At 50.2% G+C, this 22448-nt stretch overlaps 1 protein-coding gene across 1 annotated transcript in view; it reads right to left on the minus strand.

Annotated features, from left to right (window-relative positions):
- Window positions 1–22448, minus strand: part of ATL1 (atlastin GTPase 1) — a 31341-nt gene that overhangs the window by 4768 nt on the left and 4125 nt on the right. Inside the window, 12 exon segments of the mRNA XM_030950102.1 lie at window positions 705–1026; window positions 1028–1117; window positions 3589–3674; window positions 4285–4341; window positions 4929–5056; window positions 6270–6408; window positions 7553–7645; window positions 10527–10583; window positions 12206–12256; window positions 12455–12559; window positions 13464–13598; window positions 14395–14642. Coding sequence (XP_030805962.1) covers window positions 705–1026; window positions 1028–1117; window positions 3589–3674; window positions 4285–4341; window positions 4929–5056; window positions 6270–6408; window positions 7553–7645; window positions 10527–10583; window positions 12206–12256; window positions 12455–12559; window positions 13464–13598; window positions 14395–14642 — 1511 coding nt within the window.

A 22448-nucleotide genomic window follows, 5' to 3' on the forward strand; every position in this document is an offset into this window, starting at 1 on the left:
AGCCCAAATCCCTGCCCTGAAGCAGGGGAGAGCCCAAATCCCTGCCCTGAAGCAGGGGAGAGCCCAAATCCCTGCCCTGAAGCAGGGGAGAGCCCAAATCCCTGCCCTGAAGCAGGGGAGAGCCCTGGCTGCTCCTCTTTAGCAGCCACAGCCATGCACACACCAAGCACACACACCAGGATCCTGCCCAGGGCACCCCTCAGAGCTGCCCATCCCCACAGGGCTCCACAAAATCACAGCTGGGGATGGGTAAGACAAGGAGGAAAGAAAAAGGCAGAACAAAAGAGCTTGCTGGGAGTTTTCTCAGATCTGCACAACTTGTTTTCCACACTGCACAGGAACTGGGGGCTCAGGGACAGCTCCAGCCTTGCTCAGCCCACCTGTGCTGCAGCCACTGGGCAGCCCTGTGACCTCCCCCTTACAACAAACTCCACAAACTGATCTGCAACAACTCCCCTGCCCCTCCTCTCCCCATGTGGAAGCTCTAAGGAACAGATTAAAACTTCAATTCAAACTGCAAAGGTGCCCCTGCACTGATCACAGCACAAACAGCTGGATCTAACAACCCTAAAAACCAAAACCATCTCAAAGGGGGAGGAAAACCCCCAGGAAACTCAATGCTTAAAAAAACCAACAAACCCAACGGGGTGCAGGGAGGACACTTTTTGTGTGAGTTTTTTGAAATCAAAAGCTCTTTATCCTACCTGGTCCCACAAGGCTGCAGCCACTTGGTCTATTACAGCTCCCAGTTCTCTGTACTCCCCAGAGTATCTGATATAAGCCCAGGTACAGAGTGTGATAAGTGTCAAGCCCAGGATCATGTTGCACAGGCTGGCTATGATGTCCAAGCCAATGAAGCCGGTGACGCCGGCCAGCACGTAGGTGATGAAGATGACGACGAAGAGCGTGGCCGGGGTGCGGGCGGCGTGGAAGATGTTCTTGCTGTCGTTGTGTTTGATGTACTGGATGTAGAGCTCGTCGATCTCGTCCATGCTCCTTGCTGCAGGTAGCGGCCGCTGAACTCTCTCCCATCTTCTTCAGGGACACGGGCAGGAACAGCTGGGGCGCTGCTGGCCGGGGATCATCACTGACACGGGAAATACGCGCGTCTGGATGGCTGGCCTGCAGGGGGGGGGAGGGAGGTCACTGTGGGATGCGGCCTGCTGGCACGGGGAGATCATCACTGACATGGGAAATCATCCCTGACATGGCACTGCTGGGATGGCACTGCTGGGATGGGGAAATCATCACTGAGATGGCACTGCTGGTACAGGGAAATCACTGCTGGCACAGGGAAATCATCTCTAACATGGCACTGCTGGGATTGGCGCTGCTGGCACAGGGAAATCATCCCTGAAATAGGGAAATCATCCCTGAGATGGCACTGCCAGGATGGCACTGCTAGGATGGCACTGCTGGCACGGGGAAATCATCCCTGAAATAGGGAAATCATCCCTGAGATGGCACTGCCAGGATGGCACTGCCAGTATGGGGAAATCATCACTGAAATGGCACTGCTGATACAGGGAGATCACTGCTGATACAGGCAAATCATCCCTGACACGGGGAAATCATCCCTGAAATGGCACTTCTGATACAGAGAAATCACTGCTGGCACAGGGAAATCATCCCTGACACAGGGAAATCATCCCTGACATGGCACCGCTGATACAGGGAGATCACTGCTGACATGGGGAAATCATCACTGAAATGGGGAACTCATCCCTGAAATGTCACTGCTGGGATGGCACTGCTGGCAAGGGGAAATCATCCCTGATATGGCACTGCTGATACAGGGAAATGACCCCTGAAATGGCACTGCTAATACAGGGAAATCATTCCTGAAACATCACTCCTGACACAGGGAAATCACTCCTGAACTGTCACTCCTGACATGGTGAAACCACTCCTGACACAGGGAAATCATCCCCGAAATGTCACTCCTGACACACAGAAACCACTCCTGAAACATCACTCCTTATACACTGTCATTCCTTATCATACCTGAAACTGCTGATACAGGGAAATCACTCCTGACACAGGGAAATCAGCCCTGGAATGGCACTGCTGAAACATCACTCCTGACATGGTGAAACCACTCCTGACATAGGGATGTCATCCCTGAAATGTCACTCCTGACACAGGAAGATCACTCCTGAAATGGCACTGCTGGCACTGGGAAATCACTGCTGATACAGGGAAATCATTTCTGAAACATCACTTCTGGCACAGGGAAATCATTTCTGAAACATCACTGCTGATACAGGGAAATCATTCCTGAAACATCACTGCTGATACAGGGAAATCATCCTGAACTGGCATGCATTATATGGGAAAATCACCCCTGAAATGGCACTCCCGAACTGTCACTCCTGACATGGTGAAACCACTCCTGCCACAGGGAAATCATCCCTGAAATGTCACTCCTGATGTGGGAAAATCACTCCTGAAATGGCACTGCTGACACTGGAAAATCACTCCTGACACAGGGAAGTCATCCCTGGAATGGCACTGCTGACACAGGGAAATCACTCCTGACACTGGGAAATCATCCCTGAAATTTCACTCTTTATACACAGAAATCACTCCTGAAACACCACTGCTGACACAGGGAAATCACTCCTGAAACAGAGAAATCACTCCTGAAATGTCACTCCTGATGTGGGAAAATCACTCCTGAAATGGCACTTCTGACACAGGGAAATCATTCCTGAAACATCACTCCTTATACACTGTCACTCTTTATCATTCCTGAAACTGCTGATACAGGGAAATCACTCCTGAAACATCACTCCTGACACCAGGAAATCACTCCTGAACTGGCATGCATTATATGGGAAAATCACTCCTGAAATGGCACTTCTGGCACAGGGAAATCACCCCTGAAATGGCACTCCTGAACTGTTACTCCTGACATGGTGAAATCACTCCTGCCACAGGGAAATCATCCCTGAAATGTCACCCCTGAAACAGTGAAATCATCCCTGAAATGTCACTCCTGATATGGGAAAATCACTCCTGAAATGGCACTGCTGACATGGAAAATCACTCCTGACACAGGGAAATCATCCCTGAAATGTCACTCCTTATACACTGGAATCACTCCTGAAACATCACTGCTGACATAGGGAAATCACTCAAATCACTCCTGAAATGGCACTCCTGAAACAGTGAAATCATCTCTGAAACTTCACTCCTGACACAGGGCAATCTGAAATTAGGGTTGGGGATTAGGGGTTAGGGTTTGGGAAGGAATTATTGGCTGGGAGGGTGGGCAGGCCCTGGCACAGGGTGCCCAGAGCAGCTGTGGCTGCCCCTGGATCCCTGGCAGTGCCCAAGGCCGGGTTGGACAGGGCTTGGAGCAGCCTGGGATGGTGGAAGGTGTCCCTGCCATGGGAGGGGTGGCACTGGATGGGCTTTAAGGTCCTTTCCAGCCCAAATCACTCTGGGATTCCATAAATCTATGACAGGGCAGCCAGGGGGCAGGAAGGGGCAGGAAGGGGCAGGAAGGGGCAGGAAGGGGCAGGAAGGGGCAGGAAGGGGCAGGAAGGGGCAGGAAGGGGCAGGAAGGGGCAGGAAGGGGCACACTCAGCACCACCCACCTCTTCCATCCTCCTGCTGTAGGTGTCTTTGGCAGTGGCAACTGCTGCTAAATTGTTGGCTTCTGCTGTGGCCTGTAAGGGCAAAAGAACACAAAATTTAGGCGCAGAAGGACAGGGTTAAGCCGTGCAAGTGACACAGCCAGGACGTGTGTGTGGCACCCAGAATCAGCCAAGGGGCTCTCCCAGCCTCCAACCAATCCCAAATAAGCTCATCCCATATTTACACATCCAAAAGCCTGCATGAAGAGAGGATTCCTCCCCTCCAAGCCAGAGCTATGAAAATTTTGGCTTCAGCTGTGGGAACCAGCAAGGAAAGAGATAAAAGGCTCAGCCACAAATAAACAGCTCCAGCTGCAACCCCCAGCTGGCTCTGGCAGCCACTTCCATGTGTCACCTCCCTGTGTGGCCCCCAGGATGTCACTGACCTGCAGGGAATCATTCAGCTGAGCTGGCTGGGGCTGTGAGCAGCCAGCAATTCCCTACAGTCCATCCCAGCTGTGATTCCTCAGCCAGGTCAGCTCCTGATGCCAAACTCTTCCCAAAGTGCTGCTCCTTGGGTGGTTACACTGAGGCATTTGGAATAAAGTCCCAGCAGTCCCACTGTGCAGGACACCTCTGCCAATTGCTGGGAATTAATGGCAATTCCAGAGCAGGAATTGCCACAGCTCCCACTCACACCTACCTGCAGCATGGACTTGGGGTGTGGCAGCTCCTCCCCTTGGTAAATCTTGATGTAGGCCTGGAAAAGAGCAGGGAAAAGGGAATCATGTGGAATGCAGCACACAGGAGCAACAGCAGCCACCCCCACCCAGCTCCAGACAGGATTTAGAAGCAGGGAAGAAGAGGATGCTCCAGCACAAGATGGCTTTGGTCAGAAAATGCCACTTGCTTGGGTGGCCTGGATCAGTCACTGGAGGCTCTCCCTCCTCCACTGACTCCCAGTGTCCCTCCCAAAGGATCTGCACCTACCTCTGTCCTTTCCCTGCAGGAGAAGGAGCCAAGGTAGCCCTGGGAGTAGGTGGTGAGAATTACTCACCAATGTCTCTCATGGAAATGTCCCAGTAGCCATGACAACAAAAATAAGCTTTTTCCAAAGGCAATAGGAATACAGCACTCAGTTTATCCCCCCTCTAGCCCTCAATTCTCCAGGAAAGGGAAACAGCTCCTCCCACTCTCTGGGCTCCCTGTGTGGTCAAATAAATGACCATGAGGAGTTTGCCCTCTGCTGCAGTGAGTCAGGACTGTCACTGCTGCCCTGCCTGCTGCTGCTTTCCCCTTTAGCAAAATTCCCCAGAGGAATAAATCCACTGTCTATGAAAGAAATACCTTAAAATACTCCACAAGGCCTCGACAGGTGATGTGGTTTCCATTGATCTCCTTAACGTCCAGGTTCTCAGGACTAAGGAGCCAAGGAATCAAAATCTTCAAGTTCTTGATGAACTCATCGTCTATTTCTGGGAAAAACAAAAAAAAAAAGAAAAAAAAAGAGGCATCACAGAGTCCCAGAATAGTTTGGGTTGGAAGGGACATTAAAGACCATCATGTTCCAGTCCCTTGCCATGGAAGGAACAGGCTCCACAGGGAATGGGCACAACCCCAAGGCTGCCCAGAGCTCCAGGGGGATTTGGACAAAGCCCTCAGGGATGCACAGGGTGGGATTTCTGGTGGTTCCATTAAATTCAACTGTATAGGAGAAAAAACAATGCAACAGCCAGGAATCTGGAAAGCAGGGAAAATCTCCCACATTTCTTCTACCACAGCACAAAAGCTGAGTAGAGCTCTGAGGCAACAAGAAATCTGTGAAAATTGTGTCAAGCAGCTGCTGACAGCTGCTGTCTGCACACAGCACTTGTTCCACACTCCTCAGCACCTGAGATGAAGGGGGAGTTCCAGGGCCCAGCTCAGTTTCCACCAGCACACCTCCCTCCTGCTGCCTCGCTGTCCCTCCTGCTCTGCACACAGTTTGCCAGCAGAGCAAGTCTGAGCCAGACAAAACCAGGGGAAAACTCACATCTCTGCCTGCTAATTTATTTTAAGTAGCTAATGGTCCACTTTATTGCTAAGATTGCAGCAGCCTGGAACCAGCCACGCTGGTGAGGAGTTCACAACAAACACATAAAAATATCCCCAGCACGTGGCTCCTTTTGGGGGTGGAGAATCTCACCACAGCTCTTTTCTCCTTCTCTCTTTTTTTTTTTTAACCTGCTGAACCAAGCCTGCCCTGTAGGGAAACCACTGATCAGATAAGTCAGGCAGGTTAAATATTCCCTGGGAAGTTTTTCAAAGGGAAATAACTGTTCTGAGAGCTTGTGGAACCAGCCTTCCACCTACCACAAGCAGCAGCCTTGCAGCAAGCAGGCTCTGCCTGTGCAGGTGAGGCACAGGAATTTCCTGCAGCTTTAACACCACATCCACAAATATCCATTCTCATCCCTGCCTTTCCCAGTTTTCCTATCACTGGGTATTGCCAGTAGCAACCTTTTTTCCCTCCACATTTGTCTGCTGCACTGGGGAGAAGCAGAAGGGGGTGTGAACAGCACTGGGAGGAGGATCCAACTGCTCTCCCAGAAGTTTTTTCATGGAAAATACTTTTGGGGGTTTCAGGAACAAGCAGTCTGCCAGAGTTCCTAAGGAATCAGGGTAGAAACCAGAGCTCTGTCTTTGTACCTTTCAGTTTTCCATCAAAATTGGGGTTGGTGGCAACTTTGAGGCCGGGGTGGGGTAAGAGGAAGCAGGAGATTTTGGTGAAGCAGGAGTGGATGTGCTTCCTGACATTCTGCAGCTCCTCGTGCTGATTGCCTGACACCTGTGGAGACAGGAAGCACAGAATATCCTGAGCTGGATGTGCCCACAAGGATCAGAGTCCAGCCCTGCAGAGATTCCCCAACAATCCCACCCTGGGCATCCCTGGCAGCTCCTGGAGCTCTGGCAGCCTCAGGAATGTCACCATCCCTCTGGATGAAGAACCCTTCCCTGATATCCAATTAGACTCCCCTGGCACAGCTCCAGCTGTTCCCTCAGGTCCTGTCAGTGGTCACCAGAGAGAAGAGCTCTGTGCTGCCCATCTACTCCCCACAGTTTGAGTTTCCTTCTGACAGGAATACTGGGATAAAGCTGGCAGGAGCACAGGGTACTCCACACTATGAGGGAAAGGAGAAGATTCCATAGGCATGAGGACAAAGAGAAGGAACTGGAGTATCACTGACCACATGCCCTGGAGCATGTTATCATCATCTGGGAAATGCACATGGCCATGGATGACTGGAACACAAAAACATTTGGGATTTCCCACTAGGGCCTTGCTTGTCTCACATATAATTAGGTCTCTCCACTACCAGTTCACCCATGCATTTCCTGACTGATCCCAAGCAGCCCTTGCCCATCATTTTGATTGTCCAACTCCCTAATTACTAAATCATCATTCCCAGTCTCTTGGGAATCCGCTGACTTCCATTGCTTTGGACTCTCCCAGAGAGTCCCAGGGAGCTGGGCTTGGGCAGAAGCCTGAACATGGCAAGGAAATTCCCCCTCCCCAGATGCCTCCTCTGGGAAATTCCCCTCCCCAAATGCCTCCTTTGCAAATTCCCCCTCCCAAATGCCTCCTCTGGGAAATTCACCCTCCCCAAACAGCTCCTCTGGAAATTCCCCCTCCCCAAATGGCTCCTCTGGAAATTCCCCCTCCCCAAATGGCTCCTCTGGAAATTCCCCCTCCCCAAATGCCTCCTTTGCAAATTCCCCCTCCCCAAATGCCTCCTGTGGGATTTTAAGGCACTGGGTGTGACCACAACCAGCACTGCAGCTCACAGCTGAACCCCAGTGCTGAGGCCACCCAGCTGAACAGGAAAATCCTGGAATCACAGAGTGGATCAGGGTGGAAAAGGCCTAAAGATCATCCCTGCCATGGGCAGGGACACTTCCACTCTCCAGAACCAAGAGCAGGCAAAACATACCTTCAGCCTCTTCTCCAAAAATCTTGCACCACCATCAGATCCATAGGAGAATTCATAAGGGAAGCTCCAGTCACGAACAAGGAATATGAGGGACTGGAAAACACACAAACAGTGGGGTCAGTGACCTCTGCTCTGAGCCCACAGCATTCTCGGCACCCTCTAACTCATTTCACACACCAAAACCTGGCCATAAGTCTGTTCCCTGCTCCAGCAGGTGGAAATGAGAGGTCCCAGGGTGCAGGGACTGAGACCACCCCACTGTCCCACCCCCAAAGTGCTGCACCAGTTTGAATCTCTGGCTGGGAGAACAACATCAATCACCCAAAGTGCCCAAGAAAAGGGATTGCTGCTAACCAGGACAAAAGGCAGCAAGCTCCCTAATTCCAGCCACATTTAGTTCCATCCTATGGGAATTCTACAGGCTCATTTTTTCAGCCTTTTTCACTGGGCAGCCTTCCAGACAGACTTTTAATGAGAAGCAGATGCAGAGGATTGAGGGTGAATAAGAAATCATTGGCTTTTGTAATTTTTATTGAGGCATTCAAAGTTCCTGGGCAATAAATAAATAAATACCAGAACAGTCAACTTTGAATCTTTTTTTTAAAAAAAAAAGGTTTTCAGAAAAAAATCAAAAACTCAGGTCTCATCTGTGCAAGATCCCATGTAGGAAATAAAGGGTTTGGAGGGGGAAGTCCTGAGTGCCAAAGCCCAGGAGGGCCTGGCAGAGGTGCCAGAGTTCTCCTCAGGAACTTGGATAAGCACGTCAGCAAGTGGAACCCATTTCACTGGAATTTCCCTAATTTTATCTATGTTTAGAACAAAAATCTAATGGAGGGAGGGGAAATATTCCTGCTATTTCTCTTTCATAAAACATCAGAAAAAAATTTAAAAAAAGAGGACAGAACAGTGAGTTGGCCTTTTTGAATTGCAGGAGAAGCCACAGTGAGTGCACCCAGTGAGTTGGTTCAGGACATGCTGTTCTCAAACACCAGGAGATGCTTCAGAGACATGCCCATGCTTAGCACTTTTCCACAAACACTTTATGCACGCCTTGAATTGGGAATTTTTTTTTCCTCAAGTAAAATTGTTCCAGACAGGCTGTGCTTACCACTGCCTTTGTGAAGGCCCCACTGGTGAGGGCTCCGCAGTGTGAAGAGAGGAGGGAGACAAAGGGAAATGTGAATTTTCCACTGCCAAGTCTCCCTTCCCTTCCTTCCAGCAGGATCAGTGCCACTGCACTTTATTCACCATCACACTTGGAGAATCCCAGGATGGTTTGGGCTGGAAGGGACCTTAAAGCTGCCATGGCAGGGACACTTCCACCATCCCAGGTGGCTTGAAGCCCTGTCCAACCTGGTCTTGGACACTCTCAGGGATCCAGGGGCAGCCACAGCTTCTCTGGGAAAACTCTGCCAGGGCCTCCCCACCTTCACTTTTCCTGCTTTCCAATCCACACTGTCACGTTTCAAACACGTTCTGCAGGAAGCAGCCCATGCTGGATGCAGACAGGAGATCATTTCTCACCTGGCCACAGCACCACTGACCCCTCTGCCACATCTGTCACATCTGTCACACTCACAAGGGTTCCCAGTTTGATAATTTACCCAATCATTAATGAAGATGACACTGAATCAGGGAAAGCCTGGGGGGATCCCAAGGAAACACTTCTGAAGGATGATGATTCCCCACAATTAGTTCCAATTAGTTCAGCGTGCTCTGGCATCTATCAGTTAATGAGTTTTTAATCCATTAACTATGGATTAAACCAGACAATGCTGACTTCATTTGTTTTCAATCAGCATCCTGGAGAGATAAGGCTGTCAGGAGGCAATGGATCATGGTGAGAGTTACCTTTATCAACCCAGCTCTTTCAAAAACTGATAATGGGATTGTTTGACAAGACTCACCATCCACAAACTCTGACTTGACAGCAATTACAGTGTTTGGGAGAATCAGAGTCTCTTATCCAGCCCTAATGATTTAAGCATGTTTAAGTCTCCCCTCACAGCCTCCTCCTCACTGATGGAGTAGGAAGTATCTCAGTTTCACTGGAATATTTGGCTACATTATCCCCACAGTCTTTAAATAAGGAGCAGGAATATTTATTTAATGTCTGGCTTTTTGCTGTACCATGTTACAACATCCTTCAAGCTCTTGCCTGTCATATATTTTTACCATCTATATTTTTAGTTTTACCATTTATCACAGCAGAATCTAATACACCTGAAAAATCTCAATTTGTCCATTTGTTGTATTTTTTAACCTTTTAATTTTATTTCCACTTCCTGACCACAGACACCTCATAAACCCCTTAGTCCTTCCAGGACAACAATTCCCTTTTTATGTGAGAAAGCAATTGTAAAAAAGCTGTAACTCATTCCCAATTACTCTTTGGATTTTTACAGCATGCTTTGTTCTCTGCTGGATTTTACTTTAGGAAGTTCACAAACCCTCACCCAACCTAATCCAAACACTTCTGTGTCTCTAAAAACAGGAACCAACCTCACCTACTGTGAATGCCCAATGCTCTCCCTCTTTTTTACCAGCAGCTTTTCACAGGTTGGGGAGCAGAAGGATGAACAGATGTCCCTAATTTGAAGTTAAAACCCCACTTACACCGAGTTTTCCCACAGCTCTGCTAATCCTTATCCTTTCATTTGGCCAGGAGCAGGGATTCCCCGGGCAGGTGAGTTCAAACCTCTCTGGGCAGAGTTCCTGACTACAGAGAGTGACAAATCTGCTGCAAAACCAGCTGCTTTCCAAGCCTGGCAGGACAGGACAGAGCTCTTGGGAAGGCAGGGGTTGAAGGAGAAAAGAAAGAGGGATTTTGGATGTATTTGGAAGCACAAAGCCCTTCCTTGGAGCAGCTGAGCGATCCCCAGGCAGGGCCAGCTCCTCCCACGCTGCAAACTGCAGTGACACCTCGTGGTGAAGCCAGCGGGACACCCGAGCAGCCCAGGAGCCTCGGACTCACCTGGAAAGGCTTCTGGAACGTCTCCTCCATGGCCAGCCGGCCATACTCGGTGAAAAGCTGGAAGGAGAAGGAAAGGCTGGGACAGTGAGTTTGGCACTGTGGGACACAGGGGCACCAGCACTGAGCTCTGTGACAGGGACAGGACCCAGGGACAGGCTGGAGCTGAGCCAGGCCAGCTGCCTCTTCTCCAAAAATCCTACACCACCATCAGATCCATAGGACAATTCATAAGGGAAGCTCCAGTCATGAACAAGGGAAACACAAACAGTGGGGTCAGTGATGCTCTGAGCCCACAGCACCCTCACTTCACACCACACCAAAACCTGGCCCTGAGTCTCTTCCCAGAGTCAGGATGGATCTCAGGGAAAGGTTTCTCCCCCAGAGGGTGCTGGCACTGCCCAGGCTCCCCAGGGAACGCCAGAGCTCCAGGGGGTTTGGACACCACTCCCAGGGATGCCCAGGGTGGGATTGTTGGGGTCTGGGCAGGGCCAGGAGCTGATCAATGATCCCTGTGGGTCCCTGGAGGGAATTCCCAGATTCCCTGGAGCAGTAAGGGATATTTATGAGTGAGCACTACTAGGCACAAAGAGCCTCTGGGCTCCCAGCTGACATCCCAGAGGCACAGGGAGCTGCTGTGGAACCATCACCCTGCTGAGCTCTCATGTGAGAGATCCCAGCCTGGAGCTTTTGGCTGCCAAATCTGTGGAAAATGGCTCAGATCAGCTGCTTGCTGCTGGTTTCATACCAACCAGAAACTTCTCGTGCTCCAGGGGCTGCTGGAGCCCTGCTCCCTCCAAACACTCCAGGAAGGAAAGGAAATTAATTCAGAAATAAGTACTTTCCCTGCAAACCCCTGCTGTGCAAAGACTCGAAAATCAGCCTAGCAGCAAGATTTGAAGACTCTCCAGTCTCTCTGCACTCTAATTTCTAACTGAAGGCACAATAATGTGTTTCACAGATGCCTAAAAATGGGTCAACTTGTTAAACAGTCATGGCTTAAAATCCAAACTGAAAGATCAGAGCTACACTGAATAAATTCAGTGTTAAAGAAGTGTTATTGTTAATAATACTTATGGACTGAGATAATTCAGAAGTATTCAAATGCTGATTTTTTCAGCTGGACTTTTGCTTTTCTTTCCTTTCCTTAAGCTCCTGGAAAAACCTACTTAATTAATCAACCAATCAATCAATCAACTGAACAGGAAGAGAAAGTAGGAGGTAATTCCAAGAAATAGGCAGGACACCTGTGTCACAAAAATCCCATTAGCTGCTTGTCTCCAACAGTCAGGGCTGGGATCACCCTTAGAGGGTCACCTGTACTGAGCCAGCACCAGATGGCAACACCCAGGCTCATAATTCACAATCACAGAATCAAATCCCACCATGGTTTGGGGTGGGAGGGACCTGAAATCCCACCCAGTTCCAACCCCTGCCATGGGCAGCGACACCTTCCACTACCCCAGGCTGCTTCAGCTCTCATGCAAGCTGGCTTTGGACACTGCCAGGGATGAGGCAGCCACAGCTCTCTGGGAAACCTGTGCCAGGGCCTCACAGGCAGAAATTCCTTCTCAATATTCCATCTAACCCTGCCCTCCAGGAGTGGAAGCCATTCCCTGTGGTCCTGTCACTCCAGGCCCTTGTAAACAGCCACAATTAGGTGACCCCGAAGCTTCTCTTACCTGCAAGTGCTGCAGATCATCCTCCTGCACGTTCTGGGACAAGTTATAAACCTGTATTTGAATAAAAAACCAACTTCAGATCACTCAGAGCAGCCTGTCCTTGGAGTTAACACGTGGCTGGTGTGGCTAAAGCCTGTGACATCCCCATGGGGACACAGTCCCAGGTGGGGCTGCACAAGTGGTAGGAAGGGAAGCTCTGACAGGCTCTGTAGTTCCTGGGACTGAACTCCTCCAGCCCAGATTTCTTACCTGGATGGAGCTGATCATGGTGCTGAGGGCAAACACGGTGGCAGAGTCCCTGAGGGTGGACTGGCTGTCAAAGGTGCCCTGGGTGTCCATCAGCAGCACTGCAACCTGTGGGGCACAAAGCTCCTGTCAGCACCCCCACGTGCCACGGGGGCAATGGCAGCTGGGGGGCTGTGCTGGGGCCTCACTGCTTCTGCCTCAGCCTCCTCACTGCTGGGGGACAGGGGAAAAGCCACTCCTGACAGCAGGGTGACTCCAGCAGGCAGCAAAATCAATGCCCTGCAAGGCACTGAGGGAACTGCTCTGCTCCTCAGACACCTGCACCAGAAACCAAACACAAACTGCACCTCCCAAACCCAAACACAGCCAGCATCAGGAATCACACCCTGAATGCCTCAGTGTCACTTGGGTGCCATGCTCTGTGCTGAAGTGCAGATAAATACAAATATTCCTGGCAGGATGCTCCAAATCTGCTGTGACATTTTCTGAATGAAGAAACTTCACTTTACAACTGCTGCTCTAGGGAAGAGATGGAGTTTGCAAGGACATGAGATTCAAGATTTTTGGGAATAGTACAGAAATAGACTCTGGGATGCCCAGAATTGAGGGACACTTAGAGAACATATCAGGAACACTTGGACATCACATCACCTCACTTGGTTAAACCCATCTTTAACGTGTGTTTTTCACAGAAGTGGGTACAACTTCTCAGTGGTTCTACAGACTGTTCATTACACAGAAGTTTTTACATCACTTCCATAAATGCCTCCCATGCAAAATCACCACATTCCACCCCTCAGCTCTGTGAAATACACATGTCAAAAATTATTATCAAAATTACATTCTTTAAAAAAAGACTTTTTACATCACATCTTTCACTTATTAATATAGAGACACGGTATTGAAAACCTTCCCTAAGAAAGGTTTGGACAACCACCTGATACAAGGCAGGAGAGTCTCAAAAGCTGGAAAAGGAGAAAACGAGCTGGCAGCAGCAGAGACACACACACACCTTGGTGCCATCAGGCTTGTCCACCAGGAACACCTCGCTCCATATCTGAATCCCGGTCGTCTCCCGCTCGGAGCCGCCCCTCCAGGAGAAACCGGTCAGGGGCTCGTTGTAATCCCCAACCCAGTCCACTGCCTCCTGCAGGGAGGAACAGAAGCAGTTGCTGGAGGTGTCAAAAACCCCATAAGAACCCTATAAAGGAGGTTTTTCTTTCCTGTTACTGTCAAGGCACCTCAAATCCTGGGCTCAGTTTTGGGCTCCTCACAACAAAGACATGGAGGGGCTGGAGAGGTCCAGGGAAGGGAATGGAGCTGGGAAGGGTCTGGAGCACCACGAGGGGGTGAGGGAGCTGGAAAAGGGGCTCAGCCTGGAGAAAAGGAGGCTCAGGAGGGACCTTCACAACTCCCCGATGGGAGAGGGCAGCCGAGTGGGAATTAAGCTCTGCTCTCAGGGAAAAAGCAGCAGCAAAAGAGGAAACAATCTGAAGTTACACCAGGGAAGGTTTGGGTTGGATATTAGGAAATTTTTTTTTACTGGAAGGGTGGTCACACATTGGAACAGGCTGCCCTGGGCAGTGGTGGAGTGCCCATCCATGGAAGTGCTTACAAGACACAGATAAGACACCTGAGGATATGGTTCAGTGGTGAGCAGGGTGATACTGGGTTAGCAGCTGGATTCAATGATCTTACAGGGATTTTTCAGCCTAAATGATTCTGTGATTCAGGGCAGCAGATGTGAACATTCCCACTCCAAAGTCAAGTTCAAAAGAAACTTCTGCCTGGGGAAGGATCTGCTCTGCTTTATTTTGTGAAGCCCACACTCACGAGAGCCTTGAGCATTCCTAAAGCACCAAATGCCCAGCTCATCCCTGAGCAGCACATGGGAGCAAGGAGGAACAGAGGCCTGGGAAGGGCCCCCTGAGCTGCAGCCTTACCTTATTGTACATGTAGCGCAGCATGAAGTCCATCAGGAAGGATTTTCCTTTCCTGAAAGCTCCAGCCACGGACACAGCCACCACCTCCTTATCTCTGACAGCCTCGGAGAGCAGGATGCGGTTCAGGGCGGCCTCGTCCAGCTCGAAGGAGTGATCATCTTTGACAATGAGCACCTGCACTGGCCCTGCCTTCCTCACTGACTCCTCCTCCTCAGAGCTCCACTCGTAAGTCTTGTCTGCAAAACTGCCTGTGAGAACAGGGGGAAAAAAGAGGGGTTTGGTGCATTCCTCTGCACAGTGAGGGGTCAGTGATCCTGTGTTTGTGGGGGTCCCAGATGAAGGCAGGAATCAAACATCTGACTCCATGTTCTCATGTTCTAATTTATTATTTTTAGATACTACATTGTATTAAAGAATAGTGGAATAAACTATACTAAAGAATAGAGAAAGGATACTTACAGAAGACTAAAAAGATAATAATGAAAACTCGTGACTCTTTCCAGAGCCCCAACACAGCTTGGCCCTGATTGGCTGAAGAGTCAAAACAATTCACAGAAAACCAATGAAACAATCACCTGTTGGATAAATAATCTCCAAACACATTCCACATGAGCACAACACAGGAGAAGCAATGAGATAATATGGTTTTCCTTTTTCTCTGAGGCTTCTCAGCTTCCCAGGAGAAGAATCCTGGGCAAGGAGATTTTTCCAGAAAATGTGTCGGTGACAGTCAGTGACAGCAGGGCTGGGCAGGATGCTAAGAGATCCAAAAACTCAAATATCCATCCCAAAATGGCATAAACCAGAGCAGATCTGCTGCACCTGGCCTCAGACATCCCAGTGGACAATCCATGCTTCTCTGGGGTCATCTGACCCCGTGCCCCACACAGGCAGAGCACTCCCTGCTGGAACCTCCCTTGGCAAAACACATCCCTTGGATTTTATCCTGCATGGAAAACAGATCCCTGCAACTTCCCACATAAACAGGGCTTGCCATAGCACCTCCCTTGGCCATTTCTCAGCTGGAAAAGTGAAGTCCAAGCCTTCTCATCATCCCTTCTACCGCATTATCTAGGGTTCTGCTCTCCTCTGGTCCTTCCCACCAGGTCTTTCCTGAAGGCTGACTCAAAACCAGGAGCAGCTCTCCAGCTGAGATGTCCAAAGGTCTCACAGCTCTATCAAAGGATGCTGCCTTTGTGTATCCTGTGCCACTGCTGCTCCTGTAGACACACATTCCTGCTCCATCTGCAGCCTGAGCTGATGCTCCAAGTGCAATCTGCTGTTCCTGCCATCAGCCTCATCATCAGCATCCCCCAGGACACTGCCAGCAGGAATCAGGCCATGCAGACACAACCCCATCCTGATAAAAGCCACTTTGCTGCTCCCAAGTGGGAAGCACACACAGAGCACAAGCACTGCCCCCTTTCCCACTTGGAAATGGCCACGTTCCCTGTGGAGCTGCTGCCTGGGCTGTGCAGGGCTCTCACAGGAGGCTCTCACAGGAGCCAGATGCATTTTAAGACCTGCAGCCCTGGGATTTGCAAAGAGCAGGCTGGCTCCAGTAATTTTCCTTTCCTGCTCTTTCCAAACTTTGCAGCACAGGGAAGAGATGCTGAAGGTGATTATTGTGCCAGTCAGCTCACCCACAGCCATGTGAAACCCCCCTGCCAGCAGGAAAAGCAGAGTGAGATGGAAAGTTCCCCCCACATTCCAACAAAAACTTCCCAGTTTGCTGCCTCAGGCTGTAACTTTCCCAAGTTTTGCCTCAAGTTAAACCTCCCCAGTCTCTGTTTCAGCCCGTGACCTTGGGGACCCATTTCAAAGCACAAGAACTGTGTGTGCACACACTAAAAGAGAAGTTATAAATATCAAGAGGAATAGGATTTGCCCATTCTGGGCCTCTCTATAAAGAAGCCTCCAGCAGTAACTCCATATTTTAAATAACAGCAGCACTTTTGTGATTTCCTAAGACCCTGCAAGGAAGTACCAGGATCATTAGGCCTGGTTGCCAGGGGATTTCTGGTGGCTCTTGGACATATACTATGAGCTTTCTTTGCTCACAGCTGAAAGACAAAGATCTTTTCTTTCCATTGCTTGGAGGTTTTTTAACTAAACAAAAGTCCCAAATGGTGTGAAAAGCAGATTCTCCACCAGACTGCAGCACTAAAATCCCTTTGAGCACTGTGTCACTGCACAGGGGCCTCCAGGAAAAAAAAAATAAATCCTCATTTCAAATTTCTGAGAGCAGGAACACCCCAAACACCTTCTCCAGCACTGAGCCATTCACACCAGGTAAGGACAGCCAGGTGCCAAAGGCTCCTGTGCTCTTTTTAGCACTGCCAAGCTGCAAGGGCCATGTAAAGGATAAGGAAATGCCTCCTCTCTCTTGTGGTGTTTCCCAAAGCCCTGCTCAGCTAAGCCAAGCCCTATTTTTATTTTCTTCTTCCAGCTGCACAGAAAGGACAGTAGAGAGATCCTTGCATAGGATGTGACTCATGGTGGGGGCAGGAAAAAATTTGTAAATCAAATTAAACTTAAATATGTCTGACTCTAACTCAGCCATCAGAGTGCAACAGCTGTGCCACCTTCCCAGACAGACAAATCCCACCTCGGGCACAGAGACACAGGGAAGTGGGAGCAGAACTTTGGCTGGAGCCCTCTGCTCTGGAGCCAGGCTGGGAGAGCTGGGAATGTTCCCCTGGAGAAGAAAAACATCCAGGGAGAACTCAGAGCCCCTGGCAGGGCCTGAAGGGGCTCCAGGAGAGCTGGAGAGGGACTGGGGACAAGGGACGGAGGGACAGGACACAGGGAATGGCTTCAAACTAAAAGAGGAGATATTTAATTCGATTTTAGGAAGAAATTGTTCCCTGGGAGGCTGTGGCTGCCCCTGGATCCCTGGCAGTGCCCAAGGCCAGGCTGGACAAGGTATGGAGCAGCCTGGGATGGTGGAAGGTGTCCCTGCCATGGCAGGGGTGGCACTGGATGAACTTTGAGGTCCCTTCCAACCCAAACCATTCTGGGATTCCATGATTTATGTGTTTACTCATCCTGCACTAGCAGGATGGGCACAAATCCTTGGATGCCCCTGGCCCAGAGAACTGAATGGACCTCCCAGTCCTGGGGGCTGAGGGGAGTCCCCTGCCACAGGGACACCTGGGGCCAGATCCCCTTTTCTGGGGCCTGGCTGGGATCTTCCACACCTTCTTCTCTCTTTGCTCTTTCCAGCAGCTGAACCAACAACCACTGCAGAGGAGAAGGGATTGTTCTGTCCCTTCAAATCATCATCATCTGAAGGAGAATAATTTTTTTAAGCAGACATGAGCAGATTTTGGGAGAATGTCTCCAGACACAGAAGTGGCCGTGGTCTCCTAGGGGACATCCTTGGTTCCATCACCTGAACACCAGGAGAACCAGGCTGTTTGCACAACACAAAGCATTATGAGCAGGATAGAGACAAGAGGAAAGAGAAATTATATTAAGCAGGTCTCTGAACTAATTTCATCCCTATCTCTGCTTCTTTCACGTAGGCCATCTGCAGACAAAACTATCTTTTTCATATTTATATTCATATTTCCATGTGATGAAACTTCCACGTTCTGTTTATTAGATTATCTGCCCCACTGCAGAGCCAGGGATTATTTTATAAAATGGCTGCACACTACTGGAAATCAGTGATTTTAACTGGTCTTTCTGGCCATAAATGAGTTTTTTGCCTTGAAGGAAGCTGTACCTGGCAGTGGCAAAAACTCATGCAGCCAAAAAGGAAAGGAAGGAGAGCTCAGCTTTCCTGAACACACTCCTGTTTTCACTCCTTTTCTGAGCTGACTCCTCCTTTCTCTCGGCTCTGCAATTACGTCAATTCTCCAGCTGCTCATTCAGAAATTCACAGGATAAATTCACAGGATCCGGCTCCATCTCCCCATTTCATAACAGCTCATTCCCATGGCTCTGGAGCAGGGTGGAAGCCACAGCTCTTTTCCATATGGCCACTGCAAGTGGGAAGGGGAAGGAGAGCAGGATTTGCTGTCAGACAGCATAAAAAAGGCAAAGAATTCTTTAACTGGTCTAAGACTTGCTTTGGACTAAATTAATGAAATTGAAACAGCCTATTTCACATTGTGCAGACTCACAGACATGTGTAATGTAATTTACTTAATTTATTCTTCTCTAGCAGTTAATTACAAGCCACTAACCATGCAATGTTTGGTGAGTGCTTGCTGGAGCCTGTTCTCCCTCAGCCATGGAAGAACAGGTCACAGAAATGCTGAGTGCATCCCAGAGTGCCCCAAAGGAACCAGCCTTGTCCTCGTGTGAGCCTGCACAAGAAATACATTTCATTCCAGAGCATGAAACGCAGCCATGTCCCATCATCTGTGCAAACACTGCCTGAGCAGAGCCTGAGGAGGCCAATTTGCCAGCCCTGCTCCCAGGCTCTCCTGGATCCCAGGATTCTCAGCTACCCTGTGCAAAGCAGGAGCTGCAGCCTGGGCTCCAATTCTCCCACTGAAATCACAATCCCAGAAGAGTTTGGGTTAGAAGGGACCTTAAAAATCATCTTGTTCCACCCCCTGCCATGGTCAGGGACACCTTCCACTATCCCAGGGTGCTCCAAGCCCTGTCCAACCTGGCCTTGGGCACTTCCAGGGATCCAGGGGCAGCCACAGCTGCTCTGGGCACCCCCACCAGGGCCTCCCCACGCCTCACAGAGAAGAATTTTTTTCTCATCTCTAATCTAATCTCTCCTTTTTTAGTTTAAATCCATTTCCCCTCGTCCTATCACTATCTGCCCATGCACAAAGTCACTCTCCATTTTTATAAGCCACTTCCAAGTACTGCAAGGCCACAGTGAGGTGTCCCTGGAGCTTTCTCTTCTCCAGGCAAAACAACCCCAGCTCAGATGTCACACACACAAAACCACCAATGTCAGGCAGTGCTGCCACTCTGAGGGCATTCAAACCAAATTACTGCATGGAAAACAAACTAGCAAGGAGAGAAAATCGAGGTTTGATGGGAAGCTTGAACTTGCTTGTTCCTTGGAACAGAGTATCCTGTATGCACCGTGTCAGGCTGCTTATCAGCAGCTCTCAGGGGATCCGTTTGACCAGCAGTGATATCTGTGTGGCTCCTTTCTGGAGGTTCCATCCCAAACATATCACACTGCCACCAACAGCGCCAGAGCCAAGCCCTGAACAGAGCCTGCAGTCAGCCTCCATCCCTCTGGATGCTCTCCAGGGAGCTGCAGTTTGCAGGAAGCTTATCTGCCCTCCACACCAGCTCTGGGGAACACAGAACCCCTCCCCGAGCATCTCCCCTGCTCTGGGCACGTTCAGCCCGGCTGCTGCTGGCGCACGAGCCCTGAGCTCCCTAAGCCACACTGATCCGAGGAGGCTGGGAGGGGCAGGGAGCTCCGAGCATGCACCAGGAATTCCCTCCTCCCCTCCACGGCTGGCACCTGATCCAGCCAACCAGGGGAAAACGGGAATAAAGCGTGGAAGTGATGGGTGTGCACTGGAGAGTCAGAGCAGGGTGGTGCCCAGCAAACCCTGCCCTGCTTCTGCACAAAGGATGCACCCCCAGAGCTGGGCCTGGCCAGCTGAGAGCCCACAGATCGCCTCAGCAGGGGCTGCCAGGAGGTGTCTGCACAGAGGTACCTGGGAGCCAGAGCCCTGCAGAGGCTGGAGCAGGGAACCTGGCTGGGCACAGCCCGGTGTGACAGCCACCCCTGCACCACACCCCCAAAGGTTCCAGACCAGCCGGTCAGAAATCCTCCCAAGCTGGGTTTAACCACACACACACATTCACCGTGCCTTGCTGTGGCACAGAATCCCAAAACGGTTTGGGTCGGAAGGGATCTTAGTGCCCAGCCAGTTTCAAGCCTTACGCAAATAACACCTTCCACTAATCCCAGGGTGCTCCAAGCCCTGTCCAGCTTGGCCTTGGGCACTTCCAGGGATCCAGGGACAGCCACAGCTTCTCTGGGCCTCACCACCCTCACAGGAAGAACTTTTTCTAAATATCCCATGTAACCCTGCCCTCTGGCAGTGGGAAGCCAGTCCCCCTTATCCTGGTACTATGTGGTCTTGTAAATAAGTCTCTCTCCATGCTTCTCCTGCACCCAGGGCACAGCTGAAGGCACAGGCACAGAACCTTCCCTTTACTCTGCTCACACCTCTGCTGGGATTTTTGACATGTCCACAGAAGCAGAGGACCCCAGACCCAAGCAGGGGAAGCACCAAATGCACTGATGAGACCCACGGGGACCTGGGAAGTGCCACATGCTCCTCTGTCAGGTTCTCTTGCTATGCTGTCCCCTTCCACCTGGGGCTGCTGAGCTGGGAAATGCAGCAAGGGAGGGGAAGGCAAAGACAGAATTTACAGTGCCCAGCTGGGAAATCATCTGCACCTCCTCAGACTGGATGTAATCACAGCTGCCATGAATCTGTGGAAATGATGGATCAATGACAGTCCCTGGAGCTGCAGGGCATCAGAAACAGGTGAAGAAAACTGTTGTGGAAAAAGGAGCCCTGGCATTCAGCAATCAAGAACAGCAGATAAACAGCAATGGACTGTTCAGGGACGTGGTGGAGTCACCAGCTCTGGAAAGGCCGGGTGTGGCACTCAGTGCCAGGTCTGGTTAACGAGGTGGTGTTTGGGACTTGATGATCTCTTTTCCAACCTAAATGACTCCGTGATTCTGTAAAAGGCCACGTTTGGCAGTCTCCCTTTAGGATCCCAAGCTCCTCTCCAAAGTCAGGGCAAACTCCTAGAGCTGAGCTGCCCAGCTGCGTTCCCAGCTCTGCCAATCCAACGGGCACTCCCACGTTCTCCTGGCAGGGACTTTGCTCTGCAGCCCGGCATGGCTGGAGCAGGGAGCTGAGCAGGGTGGCTGCTGCTGCTGCCAGGCTTCATCCTCACTCACCCTTGGCTTTTTTTGGAGCAGTGGAGATGTGGAGTGCACCTTCCTCCTGCCAGCCCTGAGTCACCCAGCTGGCAGCAGCACAGCGTCAGCTCTGCCTGGCCAGCTCAGCCCCTTCTCCCTCTGGCACTGGGAACAAGGGATGAATGATTCTGCTGATAGCAGGAGTGGTTTGGGACCTTCCCACTGCTGATAGGAGCAGGAGTTTGGATGGTAACTGGCCCCCAAACCTGCCTGTTACAACATCTCAAATGCCAAAGTACAATGTGAAATTCTTAATTACAACACTTACTACATGAAGCTGCAGTGCTTAGCTGGCTCTGAAGCAAGAGCAGCTCCTACTGCTGTCAAATTCCCAGGCAGGCAACTACCTGGGGAACGAAGCAATTCAGAGGTTTTTTGTAGAATTTTTTCAGCAAGTTTGAGGTCAGGTCAGACAGTTATGTGGCCGTGCCCATGACAGCTCAGGTAGCAGGAATGGCTGAGTCAGAGGCAAGGTGGACACCTCCCATAGGCAAAGCACTGTTGGAAGAGCACCAGCAAAAAGCCACGATCTGTTTGTCAGGTGCAAACCCTGGGCCTGCTCCCTTCCCATCAGCTAAGCCTATTCACATATTTCCCATTTTAGGAATATGGAAATATTTATGGGAATAAATATTTCCATATTTATAGAAATAAATATTTCTCATATTTAAGCCCACATTCTGCAGGGTAACACAGAATCCCAGAAAGGTTTTGTTGGAGGGGAACCTAAAGAATATCTCATTCCACCCTCTCTCAAGGGCAGGGACACTCCACTGTCCCAGGTTGCCCCAAGCCCCATCCAACCTGCCTTGGACATTTCCAGGGATCCATTTCCAGAACTGCCTCTTCCCTTCCAGCACACATTTTCTGCATGGTCCTTCATCTGCCATTTGTCAGCAACAGCCTCCCTTCAGCTCCACCACCAGTACTGGATTTAGTTTTTCTGACATTAAATTATTTTTACCCTTTTGTTGCTAAAACTGCCTGAAAATAAAGTTTGGCAAACATGCCATGAAATTTTAGGATAGAGCATGAAAGGTAATGACACTCTGCATAAAATGCTTATGTATATAAAGGATTTTAAATGTGCTTTATGGGCTTGGCAGAACTCAGC

Source organism: Camarhynchus parvulus, chromosome 5 (assembly GCF_901933205.1).
Source record: "Camarhynchus parvulus chromosome 5, STF_HiC, whole genome shotgun sequence".
Classification (NCBI taxonomy): domain Eukaryota; kingdom Metazoa; phylum Chordata; class Aves; order Passeriformes; family Thraupidae; genus Camarhynchus; species Camarhynchus parvulus.